This window comes from Microcebus murinus, chromosome 6 (genome assembly GCF_040939455.1).
Source record: "Microcebus murinus isolate Inina chromosome 6, M.murinus_Inina_mat1.0, whole genome shotgun sequence".
NCBI classification, from domain to species: domain Eukaryota; kingdom Metazoa; phylum Chordata; class Mammalia; order Primates; family Cheirogaleidae; genus Microcebus; species Microcebus murinus.
The window spans coordinates 81,258,896-81,274,923 of NC_134109.1; the positions used below are offsets into that span (position 1 = coordinate 81,258,896).

The 16,028-nt window shown below is 46.5% G+C and overlaps 1 protein-coding gene across 1 annotated transcript in view; it reads right to left on the minus strand.

The window, feature by feature from the left end:
• Positions 1-14,095: 14,095 nt before the first annotated feature.
• PLA2G4D (phospholipase A2 group IVD) overlaps positions 14,096-16,028 on the minus strand; it is a 29,985-nt gene continuing 28,052 nt past the window's right edge. Inside the window, exons 23-24 of the mRNA XM_076004636.1 lie at positions 15,334-15,520; positions 14,096-14,492 (exon numbers count right to left, since the gene is read on the minus strand). Of these exons, the coding sequence (XP_075860751.1) occupies positions 14,266-14,492; positions 15,334-15,520 (414 nt within the window). The 3' untranslated portion in view covers positions 14,096-14,265. The remainder of the gene's footprint in view (positions 14,493-15,333; positions 15,521-16,028) is intronic.

Sequence of the window (16,028 nt, forward strand, 5' to 3'; positions counted from 1 at the left end):
CTCATTTCAGCCCTTTCGTTGGTTTGGTAGATGCCGTGTCTGGCAGCGTAAAGAGAATGCTTAATGGTTCCCTGTTAAAAACACAAAGATAAAATCAAAACAAAGCAAAAAACCCTCTTTGTGTTCTGTTTGCAACTGTTTGTAAATGTACGTTCAAAATAATGCATCTTCCTATCTCTCCGTGGGCTAGCCCTGAGTTAGCCAGCATCCTAGCTGCCTGGGAACACCATCATCTCCTCCTCTTTTCTGCGGCTTCGGGTGTCAAGTGGACTGTCTCTGGCCTAAACAGCCCTGTCAGAAACTGAGCAACAGCTAGACCTGCACTCAGACTGAACAGAGTTTCCCGTGTGGGTGGGAGACGTGTGTGCACAGTGTCGTTTTTCTGTTTCTGCTATTTGGAAAAAGATATCTTGAATGGCAGTGTTAATAATGACAAAAGGGGTTGAGGTTCTTTAAAGCACATGCCTGGCCCTCCCACAAATCAAAAGCAGTTTGGAAGTGACTCGAATAGTTGCCAGATCTTTCACCAGCACGGCAGTTAGCAGTTTACAAAGCACGCTCATTTGTGCTTTCCATTTCTTAGGGGCCTTGTTTCTGGAGATCTGCATTAGAAGGCAGTGCTGGCAAATGACTGGGAAAAGGGCAACTATTCCTGCAGGAACTGTGCAGATGCTAGATAAGGGGAAGCTTGAAATTAGACGAAAAATATCTGTGGATAGATATATCTAATCTATAAGAGTGTTTGAAACCAAGCTCTTAAAGTCAAAGAGAAAATCATGTGAAAGACCCAGAATAACTTCTGATTGTAGATGAACTTTCAGAATGTGAAGGAGGTACCTGGATTAGACTGAACATTGACAGGTGATAGTTTATTTTGCAATAAAAAATGGAGACAAATTATTCATCCTTTATTCAGTTTGCAGTGAGCATTACTTTTGTGAATAACCGATGCAAAATAAAACCAACAACAGCGAAAATTTCAAATAGTAAACCTTTAGAGAATCACATCTTGGAGATAAAAAATGGATCTGGCAAAAATTAGACTTGTTAAGAAAGACTGGCCACAAAAGAGAATTCACAAAGGTAAAGCTATAGTGGAAAATTAGTGAAGATTAGTGAATTAAATCCCTACTTTTGTCTAAGTATTCTCTTATCTCTAAATTTTACCTAGATTATAATTTAAGAAATAAATATAGAGATTAGAATGTGGTAAAGCCTTCTTTTGGTAAATATGTTTTGGGCCTAGTTAAGGCAAAAGGAAGCCCAGGCACCACCATTCAGAGCTCTCTGCCCTGCCCAGGGGTCTGGGAGGGCACCTGGAAGGGCTGCTGTCTACTCCCCGTGACTGCCCACCCCACCCACGCAGCTGAGACCCAGGATGGACGCTGGTTCTAGGCAGTCGACCAGTGAGATCCTCAGTCAAGGGTCTGACCTGGTGCCAGCTGCCTGGGATGAAGGATGGAGGCCGTGGCAGGTTGAGGAGTTACAGAGAAAGTAGCCTTTGAATTCTATCCATACGTAGACCTTCAATTTTAGGGAAGTGAATAAGAAAAAAATTAACAAATATTTTAAAACACACATAATAATGTATGTTGTTTAAGTGAACAATGGTTATGTTCTTATATTGTTAGGAGGACTCTCTGCTCACATGTCTATATGTCACAGAAAAGTAGGATTTGACAGAGTGGTTGGGGACAGTTAGTAGAAAAAAGAAAATTGTTTCACATTTACCCCCAGAGTGAGCTGAGAATCTTTAATAATTGGGTTCCGTTTGCGGAGGGCAGAGAGTGGAGCGGGAGCTGGCGAGCCCCTGGGGCACGGAAGCTGCTGCTATTGTCTTAGGTACAGGCAGGCTCTGCCCAGGGCACTTAGGTTTCAGGGAACAAAAATCCACTTAATTTTGCTCCATAAAAGCAGGACAGGGCTTTATCAACAGAAGCTGCCTTATCTCCAGCCATGGATCCAGGCGTGTCTCCTTACAGGCCCGAGGAGAAAGGAGCAGGTGACGTCAGGGAAGACGCAGAGGCTAGGCTCAGTGCTCCTTGGTGGTTCCTGATTTGGAGGTGGCTGGCGCCCACCCATCAGGGACACAGCGGGGGCGGGGCGCTGTGGCAAGGTGGGTTCCCACAGCTCTTGAGCATATTATTGGCAGTTACCTTTCCAGAGCCTTAGTTTCTTCATTCGTAAAACAGGGATGACAATGATGCCGACTTTATAGAAGTGTGAGAACTAACGCCTGCTAAACACCAGGCACCTTTTTAGCCCAATCCCCCATTATAGAAAGTGCAGCTTCAATAACCTAGCTGAATCCCAGAACTGAGCCATTTGAATATTATAGATATCTTTGCAACTCCTAAAATGATCTCAATGTAACAATTATTATTTTTACAGAAGTAAGATATATCGTCTATTTTGTCTCCCCTGAAGGGGAGGGTGGGCGTTTTCCTAACTTTCCTTCAAGAACAACTTAAACGGTGGTGGTACCTACCCTTTCCCTGCCCTCCCTTCTTCTGCCCAGCTCTTAGGAGTTCTCCGTAGCAGGGTAGGAAATGGGGTGAGGGCTGGGCCTGGGTTAGAATTTCCCTCATTGCAGGGCAGAATGCAGAAACAGGGAGAGAAAGGTACCTCAGGGCTTGCGGCTGACGCTGCAGAGTAGCAACCATTTGGACTTACCCCAACCCTGCACGGAGGTGCAAACATCTGGAGCTGCAGAGCCAGAGGCGCATCTGAGCCAGGAAGGTGGCGGGACAGCTGAAGCCTCCTGAGGGCCGTGGAGCCTGAGGGTGTGCTCTGCAAAGCCCCCCCCCCCCCGCCCCCCAGTCTTAGTCCCAGAGAGCAGCCAAAGGAGCAAACCAGGCACCAGGTGCTGGTGGGGAGCCGTGGTCAGCCTACCAAAATGCCAGCAGTGGGCAGAGAGGACAACTCCAGAGGAGCTGCAGCATCTATGACTTATATCAGCGCTGCGGGGCAACACCAGGGTGATGGGCTTGTCTGTGTTTCAACAGTGACACCATGTGGCACTGAGAGCGAAAACAGATGAAGAGTCAGCTGAAAACCTCGGCGCATGGGAGCTTGTCCTGTTTCCTCTGCTCAGGACCTTCATGGCCCTGACCGAGCCCCTTGGATAAGTAAGTGCCGCTGGGGGTTTTGTGGTTATCACTGATGGGAGAAATCCAAGAAGGAAAGAGATATTTCTGAGCTAGATTGGTTGAAGGCTTGGAGTCAATTAGATGGATAATTTGAAAGAACAGAGTCTCAGTTTGAAGTCCAGACTAGGAAGTGATTCTATGTCCTTACCTCGGGTGCTGGCCACCAGCCTGGCACACATAAAGGTCACGTAAAGCACCGAGGCCAAGTAGTGAAACCTTCCTGACGTGGGGGGAGCATTCGCACGTTCTGGAACGAGGTGGACTCACGCTGCTCTCACTTTCTCCAGAAGAGAAGCTCTGCCCCTATGGTGCTGCCTCCTTCAGCGAGTGGTCCTGCCGCCCACCAGGTTGCTCAATGGACTGGTCAGACTCTTTCCGTTGCAGGTGGGATCCAAGGTAAACAAGCTGAAGCATCGCCAGTCATTGCCTCACCTAGCTGGGAAAGATGCCAGATTAACACACAGAATGGAAGGAAATGAAGATTCTGAGAAGTTGAGGAAGGTCAGAACCTGGGATTCGAAGCAGCCAGGACTCTTTGTCCTGCTCTTTTCTCCTCTGCCTCTGCCCTTCTTCACCCACGGGCCACCGTCTCTCCTCCCATAGCCAGTCCCCTGGTCCCTGCAGGGAATGTAGCCACTGGCAGCCCAATCCCAGCAACACAACATCGAGGGAGAATTTTTTTCAACAGGCAACTTAATCCTAGGGAGGGACTCTGATCAGCCCCCCTGGGCCAATCCCCAGTGCCAGGGAGATGACATCTTGAGCTAGGCCAGTTCTGGCCACCCCCTCCCCTGCCCTGAGGCCGCTGGGCAGGAGTTGTTAACAGAGAAGAGTGATGGGAACACTTACTTGGCAGACACAAATAAAAGGTTACTGTGCTCCGCTATGCAGATGCTGGTACCCCCCAGATATTTTTCTTTTTAGTAAACTCAATTGAAGCTCGACACACACAGACAAAAGTGCATGTATCACAAGTGTGCAGCTTGATGGATTTTCACTAGTGAATGCACCTGTGCAACCAGCACCCTAATCAAGAAACCGAACATTACCAGCATCTGAGAAACCCTCCTTCTAATCACAGCTCTCCTGGCTTCCAAAGGAAAACACTATCCTGATTTCTACTACCATAATTAGTTTTATCAATCTTGGAACTTTATATATGTGCAGTCATCCAGTATTATTCTTTCATGCCTGGCTTCTTACATTCAGCATTATGTTTATGAAATCCATCCATACCGTATGTGATACAGTGTTCATTTTCATAGCTGCATAGTATTCCATCGCATGAATGGAAAATGAAAAGTCCCAACTGCCATTGGACTGTGCTAGTACTGAGAGCCTTTGCCTACGCATTTGTCTTTGAATTTTGCTCTGAATTATGTCCTTCTTTGAATATACTTGTGGATGCTGGTTACTAATGAATATTAATACATATCAGTTTAAATATTAATACATATGAGTTTGAAAGCATATTTTGTGGAAAGTTTACAGAGTGATGAGTATGCCCTGTGTTCTTGGGGACCGCTCCTGGGCCAGCCCTGCAAATTGTCCTGACAACAGTCACTTGGCAACACCGCCCCCTGGTGGCAGGCAGCCTTCTGAACTGCAACCTTGGCTCATAGACTTTAATTGTTGGTTTTTCAAACCAGGCAGTGTAAGTATAGCATGGTGTCACAATCCAGGACATAGGTTATATGTGAGCCAGTTGTCATTTATGCAAAGAGAAGTGCTCCATATCTATGGAACTGGATCCAATCAGGATGAAGGTCCATCTCTAAAGTACTGATACACATTTTAAAATAACAACTACCATTTATGCAGTACCTCAACTATGCGTCAGGTGCTGTGTTGTACCAAATTCACATACAGTATGCTGTGCAGGCCTCCCAGCAATGCTGTGAAGTTGTTATTGCTGTCTCCTTTTAGAGATGAGGAGACAGAGGCTTAAAAATTTCCATTAACATCTCAAGGTACACGGAGCCAAGATTTGAACTCCAGCCCTCTCCCATGGTCATGATCTCTTCTGCTTCCTCCCAGGGCACAGGACGCACCTTACTGTTCAGTGCTCACTGACCTGACGGTCACAGTCACTCCCACAGACCAGGCCCCCTCCCTGAGGAGGGCTGGAGTTGGAAAAGAGCTCGCACTTTCTCCTGTGGCTCTCAACTGGGAGGCAAATACTTCTAGCCCCCAGCCACACTCACAAGGGGGACAGGTTGTTTTTCTGACTAGTAGAATCCCAAGACAATGACTGGGACATGTTGTACTTGGGTGGGCTTCATGCACCTAAAGGCCAAAAGCCTGCACCAGGGCGCAGCCAGGTCAGCTTGTTCTCTGTCCCTACTTCACTGCTCAGGGGTTACGTAGGATGACCAATTTGACCCTTTTTGCCCAGGGTCTTCTCTATTTTTGCCCCCAAATTCTCCCATCTCAGGAACCCCCTCAATCCCAAGCAAATTGGCTTTCCCCCTCAATCTTGGACAGGAAGTCCCAAGCTGTGCTACAGATTCAGCTGTCCTAGATCCAGGGAGAGGACAAGAACTTCTTGAGGCCTCCTGGCCTAGGACATGTGGGCCAACCCAGCAATTACCAGGGCTCTGCACTGGGATGAGGGCTTATTAGGGGCTTGTCATGCCTGTAAAAACGTGCTCTGGCTGCACGTGGGGCTGCCCAACATGTGAATTCTGCAGGCAGGTGACCTGGATTTGGATCCTGGCTCCACCTGTTGCTGGCTGTGTGGCTTTGAGCAGATGGTTTCACCAACTCCAAGCTCAGAGCCTAACTCTTAGCACAGTACCTAAGAGTACTCAGTGGGCTGTTGTGAAGATTAAGTGAAAAAATGCAAATGCTTAGAGGCGTTCAACCCACAGGTCGTACACAATAAATGACATCCAATGCCATTTCCCTTTGTTCCTCACACAGAGAGCTGCCAAATGGTCTCCCAGGTTATGATCCTAAGACTTTTACTTATTTTTATTATGAAATGTTTCATAAATACAAAGGACTATATATACTACACATTCACATATGTAATGTGAAGAGTAATAAAATACATACCCAGGTACTCAAATCCCCTCTCCCTCAGCTTAAAATAGAATATTACCAATGCTTTTGAAGCCCCTGTGCCTCCTCCCTCTCTAACCTTCCCTGCCAAGTTAGCAACTAACCTAAATTTTGTGTTTATCAGTTCCTCGGTTTTTTTTTTCAGTCTTCAAATATTTTTTATTGGAAGGCCATGCATTGCCTTCATTTATTGTATTTCAAACCACTGTACATTTACTTTTGTGAAAACACTGCCTGCATTTTCTAGTACAAAAAAACCTAAACATTATTTCAGGAATGTAGAGAAATATCCAACTTAATTAGCAAAAAAGTGCACCATAATTATTGCTGCACTGCAGTCATTTCTGCATTTTCCATGTTTCTTAAATAACTATCTTGTCTGATAACACGCAATATAAAGAGCAATTATGAAAAACAGACATTTACATATACTTCTAAAATCTTATTAAGAATTTCCGGTTGGCATTGGATAACCAATCATAGGTGCTGTTCCTCACTTTTTGTTATACGTTTATGACATATGTATGTATCCCTAAATAATATTAATATATTGGTAAGTTTTGGATATTTTGAGTACTAATCCAAATGCAACCATATTTATTTTCTTTTTACACTCGACATTGTGTTTTAAGAGTCATACATGTCAACATGTGAAGCCATCATTCACTGTTTTTCCTTGCTGTATAGTGGTCCACTGTTTGAATATATTGTGATTTATTTATCCATTCCCCTATTGATGGACATTTGGATAGTTGCTAGCTTTTTGCTAATGCAAACAGTGTTGCTACAAACAGTTTCATATATATTTTCTGGTGCACACGTGCACAAGTTACTCTAGGGTATCAATCTATCCTAAAAGTCTTTATTGCTTGCCCAGTGGCAAAGGTTGCTCTCTGGTTTGGTTTTCCTTGTGCTTCAGAATTCTGAGTCCAATACTCTCCTCTTCATTAAACTCACTTTTCCTGTATTTTCAACTAGGATTCATGATTGTGAGTGACAAAAACCCCAACTCAAGGAAGATTAGGCACACACACACACACACAAAGATGTGGGGGGAGGGAGGAATGTATTGGGAGGAATGATTGAGCAGTCCAGAAGGGGACTGGTTTAATCTTAGACTCCACACAGTGGACACCAGCTGGTGTCTCTCTCCCAGCGCTGGGCTTAGCCACCCCTGTCTTCCCTCCATCCTAAGACAGGTTTTTCCTACCTCAGGATCAGACAGTAGAAATCACTTCTGCTTCACAACACCCAGGTTCAAGCCCAGTGGGAGAGAGCGCCCACCTCTGCAGCCTTAAAAAGCCTCCTAGCATCTCATTGGCTGTGCCTGGTCACCTGCTCATTCCTAAGCCAATGTCTATGGCCGGGGGAAATGCAGTGCACTGCTCTGATTGGCCACGCCCAAGGTAAAGCCCACCCCTTGAGTTTGGGTGCAGTCAGCTGGAGCCCTAAGCTTGTGGGCTGAAAGAGGGGAGTTCTTCTCAGGGAAATGGGGGTACTGTTCCCAAAGAAGGGTAATGACCACCGCTAGTCCCAAACAGTGAGTGTCACACATGCCCTAGGCTTGCTGTGTGACCTTAGACAAGGTACTTCACATTCTCGGTGTCCTTTTCTTCATCGGTGGCTGCATGTGGTGAGCTGAAAGTGCCTGGGATCCTGTCCAGCCTTGAACTCTGGTTGTGCGGCCACTGGCTGCTGTGCTCTCCTCTTCCTTGCGCTCCTGTGCCGTTTAACATCATTGTGGGTCCTCATCTCTCTACAGCTCCACATGTCAGCATTCCTTTTTCCAGTCGTTTAGAGCATTTCCCTATTTTATTCTAAAAAATGTCAGGCTGTGCTTCTGAGATCCCCTCTGTGAGCACATCCCTTTTACCAGACAACATGACTTCTCAGAGGTAGCTCACTGTGGGACGACTTCTCAATCTGCCCCCTCTGCAAAGACCCGTGCTCTTTCTAGAGCACGCCATTGCTCTCACCACCACTGGTTTTTCAGACTAAAACCTCAGAATCTTCTGTGGACCTTCATCTTTCTTAAGCCCCTGCATCTGATCTGTCACAGAATTTGGGTATTTTTTGCTTTAGAATGTCCCTCAGACACACTTTCTCTCTCTCTCTCTCTCTCTCTCTCTCTCTCTCTCTCTCTCTCTCTCTCTCTCTCTCTCTCTCTCTCTCTCTCTCTCTCTCTCTCTCTGTTTTTTCTTGCTTGCTCACTTTAACAAAGCCAGCTGCCTCAGGACAAATGGCCAGTGAGGAACTGAATCCTGCCAGCAGCCACATGTGTGAGCTTGGAGACAGACCTGCCTCCCAGTCGAGCCTTGGGATGACTGCAGCCTGGACCCGTACCTTGATTGCAGAGGACCAGTGGAGTCATGCCTCAATTCCTGTCCCACAGAAACTGAAGGAGTTCCAGGAAACCATTGTTAAGAAATGGAGTTGGTGGGCATCCTGATCTTCCTGAAATTTAAGGAAATGAATCTAAGATTTCATAATTCAGGGTGACAGGATTTTGTTTTATCATCAAATGGATACTGCATTAGTCAGTGCTCTGCAGAGAAACAGAACCAACAGGATGTGTGTGTGTGTGTATTTTTAGATCATTAAATATGAAATGTCCAATTTCAAATCAAATGTATAGTTTATTATATCACAAATAAGAAGCAGTACAATTAATCAAAGTAGAAGCCTAAAATATTGACATAGTTTTGCTATATTAATGGCGCCCTGTTTATGCCAGCAGCAAAGAAGCCTGGAGAGCTAGTGGCGATGAAATCACAAAAGGCATTTAACACAGCTTGTTGAGAATTGAATATTTTTCCTTGCAAGAAGTGGTCCAAAGCCTGGAAGAAGTGGTAGTCAGTGTGCGACATGTGGATCCAGAGTTGTCTTGTAAGAGGATTGGCCTGTCTCTGTTGACCAGTCTCAGCTGCTTAATTGCAAGCATCCTCATTTTGTCCAATTGGTTGCAGTAGACACCCACTGTAATCGACTGACCAGTTTTCATGAAGTTGTAGTGGATAATACCAGTGCTGGACCATCAAACAGACACCATTAGCTTTTTTTTGATGAATATTCAGTTTTGGACTGTGTTTCAGCACTTCATCTTTATCCAACCATGTGCCAAACACTTGCGATTGTCAAAAAGAATCCATTTTTCATCACACGTAACAGTACGGTGTAGAAATGGTTCACCTTTATGTCTTGACAACAAAGAAAGGCAAGCTTAGAGACGATTTCTCTTTTGATGCTCATTTCATTCATGAAGTACCTATTCAGCTTCTTTACCTTGCTGATTTGTTTCAAATGGTCCAATATTGTTGGAATAATAATGTCAAACCTTGCTGCCAATTCACACATAGGTTGAGTTGAATTCTCTTCCATTACATCATTATTCACCTTGGTCTCAGGTCACCCACATGGCTCATTTTCAAGATTAAAATCACCAGAATGCTCATTCTTCAGACAACTATTGTTAAGAGAGAAAGAGAGAAAGAGAGCGAGAGACAGAAAACAAAACAAAAATAATAAAAAAATAAAATCACCAGAACAGAACTTCTGGAACCGTTAATGTACTATGCGTTCATCAGCCACATCCTTCCCAAACACTTCACTGATATTTCAAGTTGTGTGCACAGCATTGGTTCCATGATGGAACTCATATTTGAAAATAACATGAATTTTTTGCTTATCCATGGTTTCACAAAAATTGCTATAAAAATTTTAAAGATAATCACAAGCCAAAAACCATGCGTTTGAAAGAATGAGGATGTACCTTCACAATAAAAGTAAAACAAGAAGTGTCAAAGTGAAGATGTCAGAGATATCAACTGTCAAACTTAGTACTCAAGGAAATCAGACATTTCATACTTAATGGCTATATATCTGACTATATTTATATGACTATATATAATTATATATGTATGACTCTCTATATATGACTCTATGTATAAATATATATATATGTAGAGAGAGAGAGAGGTATTTTAAGGAATTGGCTCATACAAATGGTGGAGGCTTGTTGAGTCCAAAGTCTGATGGGGTTGGCTGACAGGCTGGAGACTAAGGAAAGAGCTGCACTTAGAGTCCAGAGGCCCTCTGCTGGTAGAATTCCTTCTGCTGGGGGAAGGTCAGTCTTTGTTCTAATAAGGCCTTCAACTGATTGGTAGAGGCCCAACCACATTACAGAAGGTTATCTGCTTTACTCAAAATCCACTAATTTAAATGTTAATCTCCTCCCACAGAAACCTCCAGGATACTGTTTGACCAAATATTTGGGCACCATGGCCCAGCCAAGTTGACACATAAAATTAACCATCACAGTTACCCTACATCAGGTTAAGTAAATGCCCTGATTTATTACAAGCTTTTCATAAATTCTGAGTTTGTGTTGAATTTTTTCAAGCAGTTACTTTTATATTGTTGTTGTTCTCCCTTTAGTCTATACACTGTTCAAAAATTTGTAAGTTTTCTAATATACAACCATTCTTGCATTGTTGAGATGACTCCAAATATTCGATCAGGAAAAAAAATGCCTCTCAGTCCATATTGTTCCCTAGTCCCACTGCCACAGCCTGTGTTGAACAGGTGGCAGAGTGCCAGCTCTTGGGACTGGTGGTGACAGACATTCAGCCTGCTGGGCCTTCCTGTCTCTGCTGGTTGTCTCTGGGCCTGGCCCGGGAGGGGCCCACAGGCTGCAGGAAGAGCATTGTGCAATTCACATGGGAGCCCTGGGTGGGGGCCTGACGGTGGCTCACACAATCGTGGAGGCTTGATGAGTCAGAGTCTGACGGGTTGGCTGACAAGCTGGAGACAGAGGGAAGAGTTGCACTTTGAGTGCCACTGCAGCCACAGTCCTTACTGGATCAGGGTGGGATTGCCAGGGCCTCCTGGCCCTCGAGTAGTCAGGGGGCCTGGGATGATGGTAGCTAGTCAGGCGTCAGGGTATGAGACAGACAAACACACTCACATGGCAGGTATGCCCTTGATCTTCAGCCTGGCCCACTCTGGTGACTGTGTGGAACTCTCAGCCATCTGTCTGGCTTTATTGAAACTTCCCCAAATGGAAGGAGTGTCTTTTTCTACTTGCACCCTCTCCCACTGTCCAGAGCAGAGGTGCCTGGAGTTGGCCAAACCCCAAGGTTGAGGGCACAGTCCTCCAGACTGCCACATTTTCCCAAGACTTCTGACCCCCTCTGCAGGGAGGGTTACCAAACTCTACCATCTGACGGAACAGTCCCCACAAGACTGCCCTGACTTCAGTCACCAGCTGCAAGTTCAGGAGTGCCCCCGGACCACCTTCTGTTCAGACCAGCTGGCTGCAAATTGGGAGTGCTGACACCCACCCTCAGGTTCAATAATTTGCTAGGATGGGTCACAGAACTCAGGAAAGCACTAAACTCACGATCACAGTTTTATTATAGTGCAAGGATACAAATTAGAATCAGCTAAAAGAAGAGACACACAGGACAGAGTCTGGGAGCGGTCCAATCATGGGGCTTCCAGGCAGGCATCGTCTCCCTGTGGAGTTTTGGGTGGTGTCACCTTCTCCTGGCTACAAAATATGATGATACGCACAGAACATTGTCAACCAGAAAAGTTAAGGCTCAATCAGATGCTGCCCGTGTGACTGACCTGTATTCTCCAGCCTTTCCTGGACTAACACTCTTAGTCTTTAGTTCCTCTAAAGTCTTTAGTTCCACCTTTGGGTGGCCAAAGTCCCCCAGCAAACAAAGACACGGTTGTCAGACAGGACATTCCAGGCCTGGAGATCACCTCCCAGTAGCCAGAGAGGCAAGACCTCTCTTTGGGTGAGGTTAACTCTTCACTAAAAATAGGGCATGTTACAAAGTCAGTGTCTAAAGATGCTGAGTGTTGTAGTGGTCAGAAACCTGGGCATTGCTTCCAGAAGCTTCCAGTTCCTGTCCTGGCTTTGCCACTTTGAGGTTAGTGATCTTGAGCAAGTTTCTTAATCCTGTTGGTGCCACCTGCCAGAGATGGCTGGGAACATCCCAGTAGTGGAACAAATTTGGGTTTACTGGTACTTGTTGCAACTAAGGCGACTGCATACCATGGAGGGTTGCAGTAAGTGGTGTGTGTGTTGGCGGGTGCATCTTGTAGGATTTGGGCTTGTAGGAGGTGATTTGAAGAAATGTTTCAGGGAGCAAAGTTTTGCTCTGGCTGGGTGCTGTCAGGAAGTGGGGGCAATTCTACAATTGGGTATCTTCATAATTTTTATCAAGCAGGTCAGGGAACAGGGCAGGGCCAGCAAGCTGTCATTGGTAAAGAAACAGCAATCTCTCGTGTGAAACAGCAGAGGTAATGTTGGGCCATTTTTGTGATTTCACAGTGCTCTTGTTTTTGTCCGTGCTCAACTTATTTATGGTGTGGCCTTGTTTCTGTCTTGCCCCATCACGGTGGCATAGTGACCTTGTGTGACACTGGTGCTCCGTGAAGGGTTTGTGTTCATCAGGAGGACTCCATGGCCCAACAGCTGGTGCCAGGTCGGCTCCCAGAAAACTGAGTCAGGGGATACTTTTTTTCTTTTCTCATGGCTGAGTTTCATCCTTGATAACATGGAGATAATACCACCTAACACATTAAGGCAGCTGTAAGAATTAAGGGAGATAATGTAAAATGCATTATTTATGCATTTTACATAATGGCATAAAATAAAATACAACAGCCAGTAAATTGCATCACTGTCATTGTTAAAAACATAAGAGTTTATGATAAAATATGGAAAATGGAGAATCAAAATAAAGCCAAATACAGATGAGGCAGAGGATGAGGGCAATCCCTGAGCCGAGGTCTGTCCTGAAGCTCCCATTGTGACCCCCTCCCCCAGGGGCCCAGGTAGCCACAGTTGTGTGTGAGCGTGTGTGTGCGTGTGTGCCCTTAAGTGAGGGAGGTTAGAAGTGTTCCCTCAAACCATAAAAAGGATTATATATCACGATTAAGTAGAATTTGTCCCAGGTATACAAGGATGGTTTAATATCCAAAAATCAATCAATGCAATACGGCATATTAATAGAACACAGGACGAAACCCACATGGTCATCTCAGTAGACACAGAAAAATAATTTGACAAAATTTAGCACCTTTTCATGATAAAAACACTCAATAGACTAGGAAGAAAAGGGAACTTCCTCACCCTGATAAGGGATGTGTAAGAAAAACCCAAAGCTAATACCCTATTGAGTGTTAAGAGACATATTGCTTCCCTCCAAATATCAGGAAGAAGACAAGGATGTGTGTTCTGGCCACGTCTATTTAACATTGTGCTGGAGGTTCCAGTCAGGGTGATTAGGAAAGAAAAAGAAATAAAAAGCACTCCCATCAGAAAGGAAGAAGCAAACCATATCTATTTGTTGTCTATAGAAAATTATAAGGAATCCACAAAAAAGTATTAGAGCCAATAAACAAGATTGCTGAATACAAGATCAATACACAAAAATCAATTGTATTTCTATAAAATGTCAATGAATAATCTGAAAATGAAATTCAGAAAATAATTCCATGTATAACATCATCAAAAAGAATAAAATACTTAGGAATAAATTTAACTGAGCAAGTACAAGACTTGCACTCTGAAAACGGGAGGCAGCGGCAGTGGGGGAGAGGGAAGGGGAGGGAATATGTTCGGGACATACTGTGGTTTCTGATGCCCTAGGCCACCTGTCAGGTCAGACCATCTCCAGCCCTTCTTGTCCCTACTCCTGATATGACACCTGCAGCTTACACCCCAAACTCACTCTGCTCAGGCATGAAAGTGATTATAACTGTATCTGGTTGAACCAGCCGTTCTACACACTGGCCTGGTGAAGTTTATTTTCAACTCTTCTCAAAACAGCTGTCAACATAAGGAAGAACTCTGCGGGGGGGGGGGGTGCAGCCCCCTCTGGGCAGTGACACCAGCTACAGATGTGGCCCAAGTCTGGGAGAGCCCAGAACTCCAGCCACAGAGGGCGTGGCTGTGCCCAGAGGCAGATTGGGTTAAGCCCCCAACCCCTGGAGGGTCAGAGCGTGGACCTCAGGGCCCTGGGGACTCTGAGCAGCCTCAGGTCTGCGTCCCTGGAGGCCTCCCCTCTGGGGCTCTGTGCTTCAGCGCAGTCCTCAAGGCCTGCAGGATGGCGCCCTGGCTGTTCCGCACGTTGTAGTCGCAGAGCCGCAGCAGGCGGTCAAAGTCTTCCTCCTTGTAGGTCATGTTGAACAGGGCGTAGGGGGAGGTGGCCTTGGTGAGATCCACTTGGCCAGCCTGGAGCTCTGCCGGGCTGCGAGGGACACCTGCCGGGAGTGGGAGGGAATCAGGGAGGGTCACAGAGGCCCCCACAGCTGGGGCACGGGGGAAGGCTGCTCCCCACTGGAGAAGCACTTGCTCCCCTCAACTCTGTGTCCTTTGCCCAGAAATACAAATGTGGGGAGTAGGGTAGTATTTGAAGGTATGAGGAGTTTGCTACTCCCACATTTTCTTGAGGCATGCATGACACTTCTTCCCCTACCCAGGCAACCCCACGGTATCTGTACATTGCTCCAGGGTGAGGTGGAAGCAGCCAGAACAAGGAAGTCAACTGGGTTAGCGAAGAGATTCTCAAAGCTCACAGTGGAAACAAGGGGGCTTCTGCTTTGCAAGAACCAGTCTTTGCTGAGAGAGAAAAGTTCTTTGGAATTCCAAGCTGTGGGCTGAGCATGTTAACAGAAAAGCTGGAAGATTTGCAATTGTGGCGGGAACTAGAAGGCTGGGGATAATGCACAAAGGCAGAAATTAGTTTTCCCACCAAAAGGAGATAAAATTCTGACCAGTCGGTGAGAGGAGAGGACAGGATGGCATGGGATGAGCATTTAGATTTCAGGGGCCTTTGCAAAGGGGGCCCCAGACTGGGCAGGGGTGGGATGGGAGAAAGGCCAACTGAACCCCTCACAGAGCAGGAGGGCAGAGGGGTTGCCAGGGGTACCAGGGGAAGGGGAGGCCAAAAGAGGCTGGGGTCATGACAGAGAGGACAATAGCACAGTGACCTTGCAAACAGAGGATGCAGCAGGGACATGGGCATCAGCGACAGAGGCCAGGGCAGGTGTCCAAAGACTAGGTGGGACTGGCTGCCTGGCTACCAGGGATGGGCTGCCTCACCAGGAGCTGAGTAGTCCTTGAAGGAGGCATTGACCAGCGGGAAGTGCAGCAGGACAGGGGCCTCGGGGCAGGCGGGGTCCGAGAAGACGTGGCACTCCCCAGGCTGACTTTGGTCCTGAGGGCTGGGCTCCACTCGAGGGAAGGGCAGCCCCTGAGCCCGGCAGTACAGCTCAGTTTGCTGCAGCGCCTGGTGGGGAGAGGGTGGCCCAGAGAGGGCCAGGCCAGCCCAGATCAGTGCTGGGATGGTTCCAGCCCAAGCTGGCTGCCTTGGTGTTAAGACAGCAACCTGGTTCTGTCCTGTTCATGGCCCAGCTAAGCTGCATAGTGCCTTGGAGGGAGACCTGGAGGGAGTACGAGGATCCCTGTGGTCTGTGACATTGTTTAAAATCTTAGGTGGGACACAAAGCCAGCACACTCCCACTCCAATCTGGATTGCTATTGCTGGATCAATCAAGTCCCAGAGCCTAGAGGACCTCTGTAGGGGACCTACATCTGCGCAGAGTCCCCAGGGGAGGTCTGGGGGGCTGGATGTGGAGATGCCTGGGGTCTCCTCTCAGCTCTGTCTAGCTGTCCCTCTTTGGAGCAGGTGTGGAGAGGTCTCCCTTCCTGTTCACCTGTCCTGGGAGCCTGAAGCTCCAGCACCACACAACTCTTCCCAGTCGAGGACTCTGGCAGGAGCCAGTGGATCAGGGCCT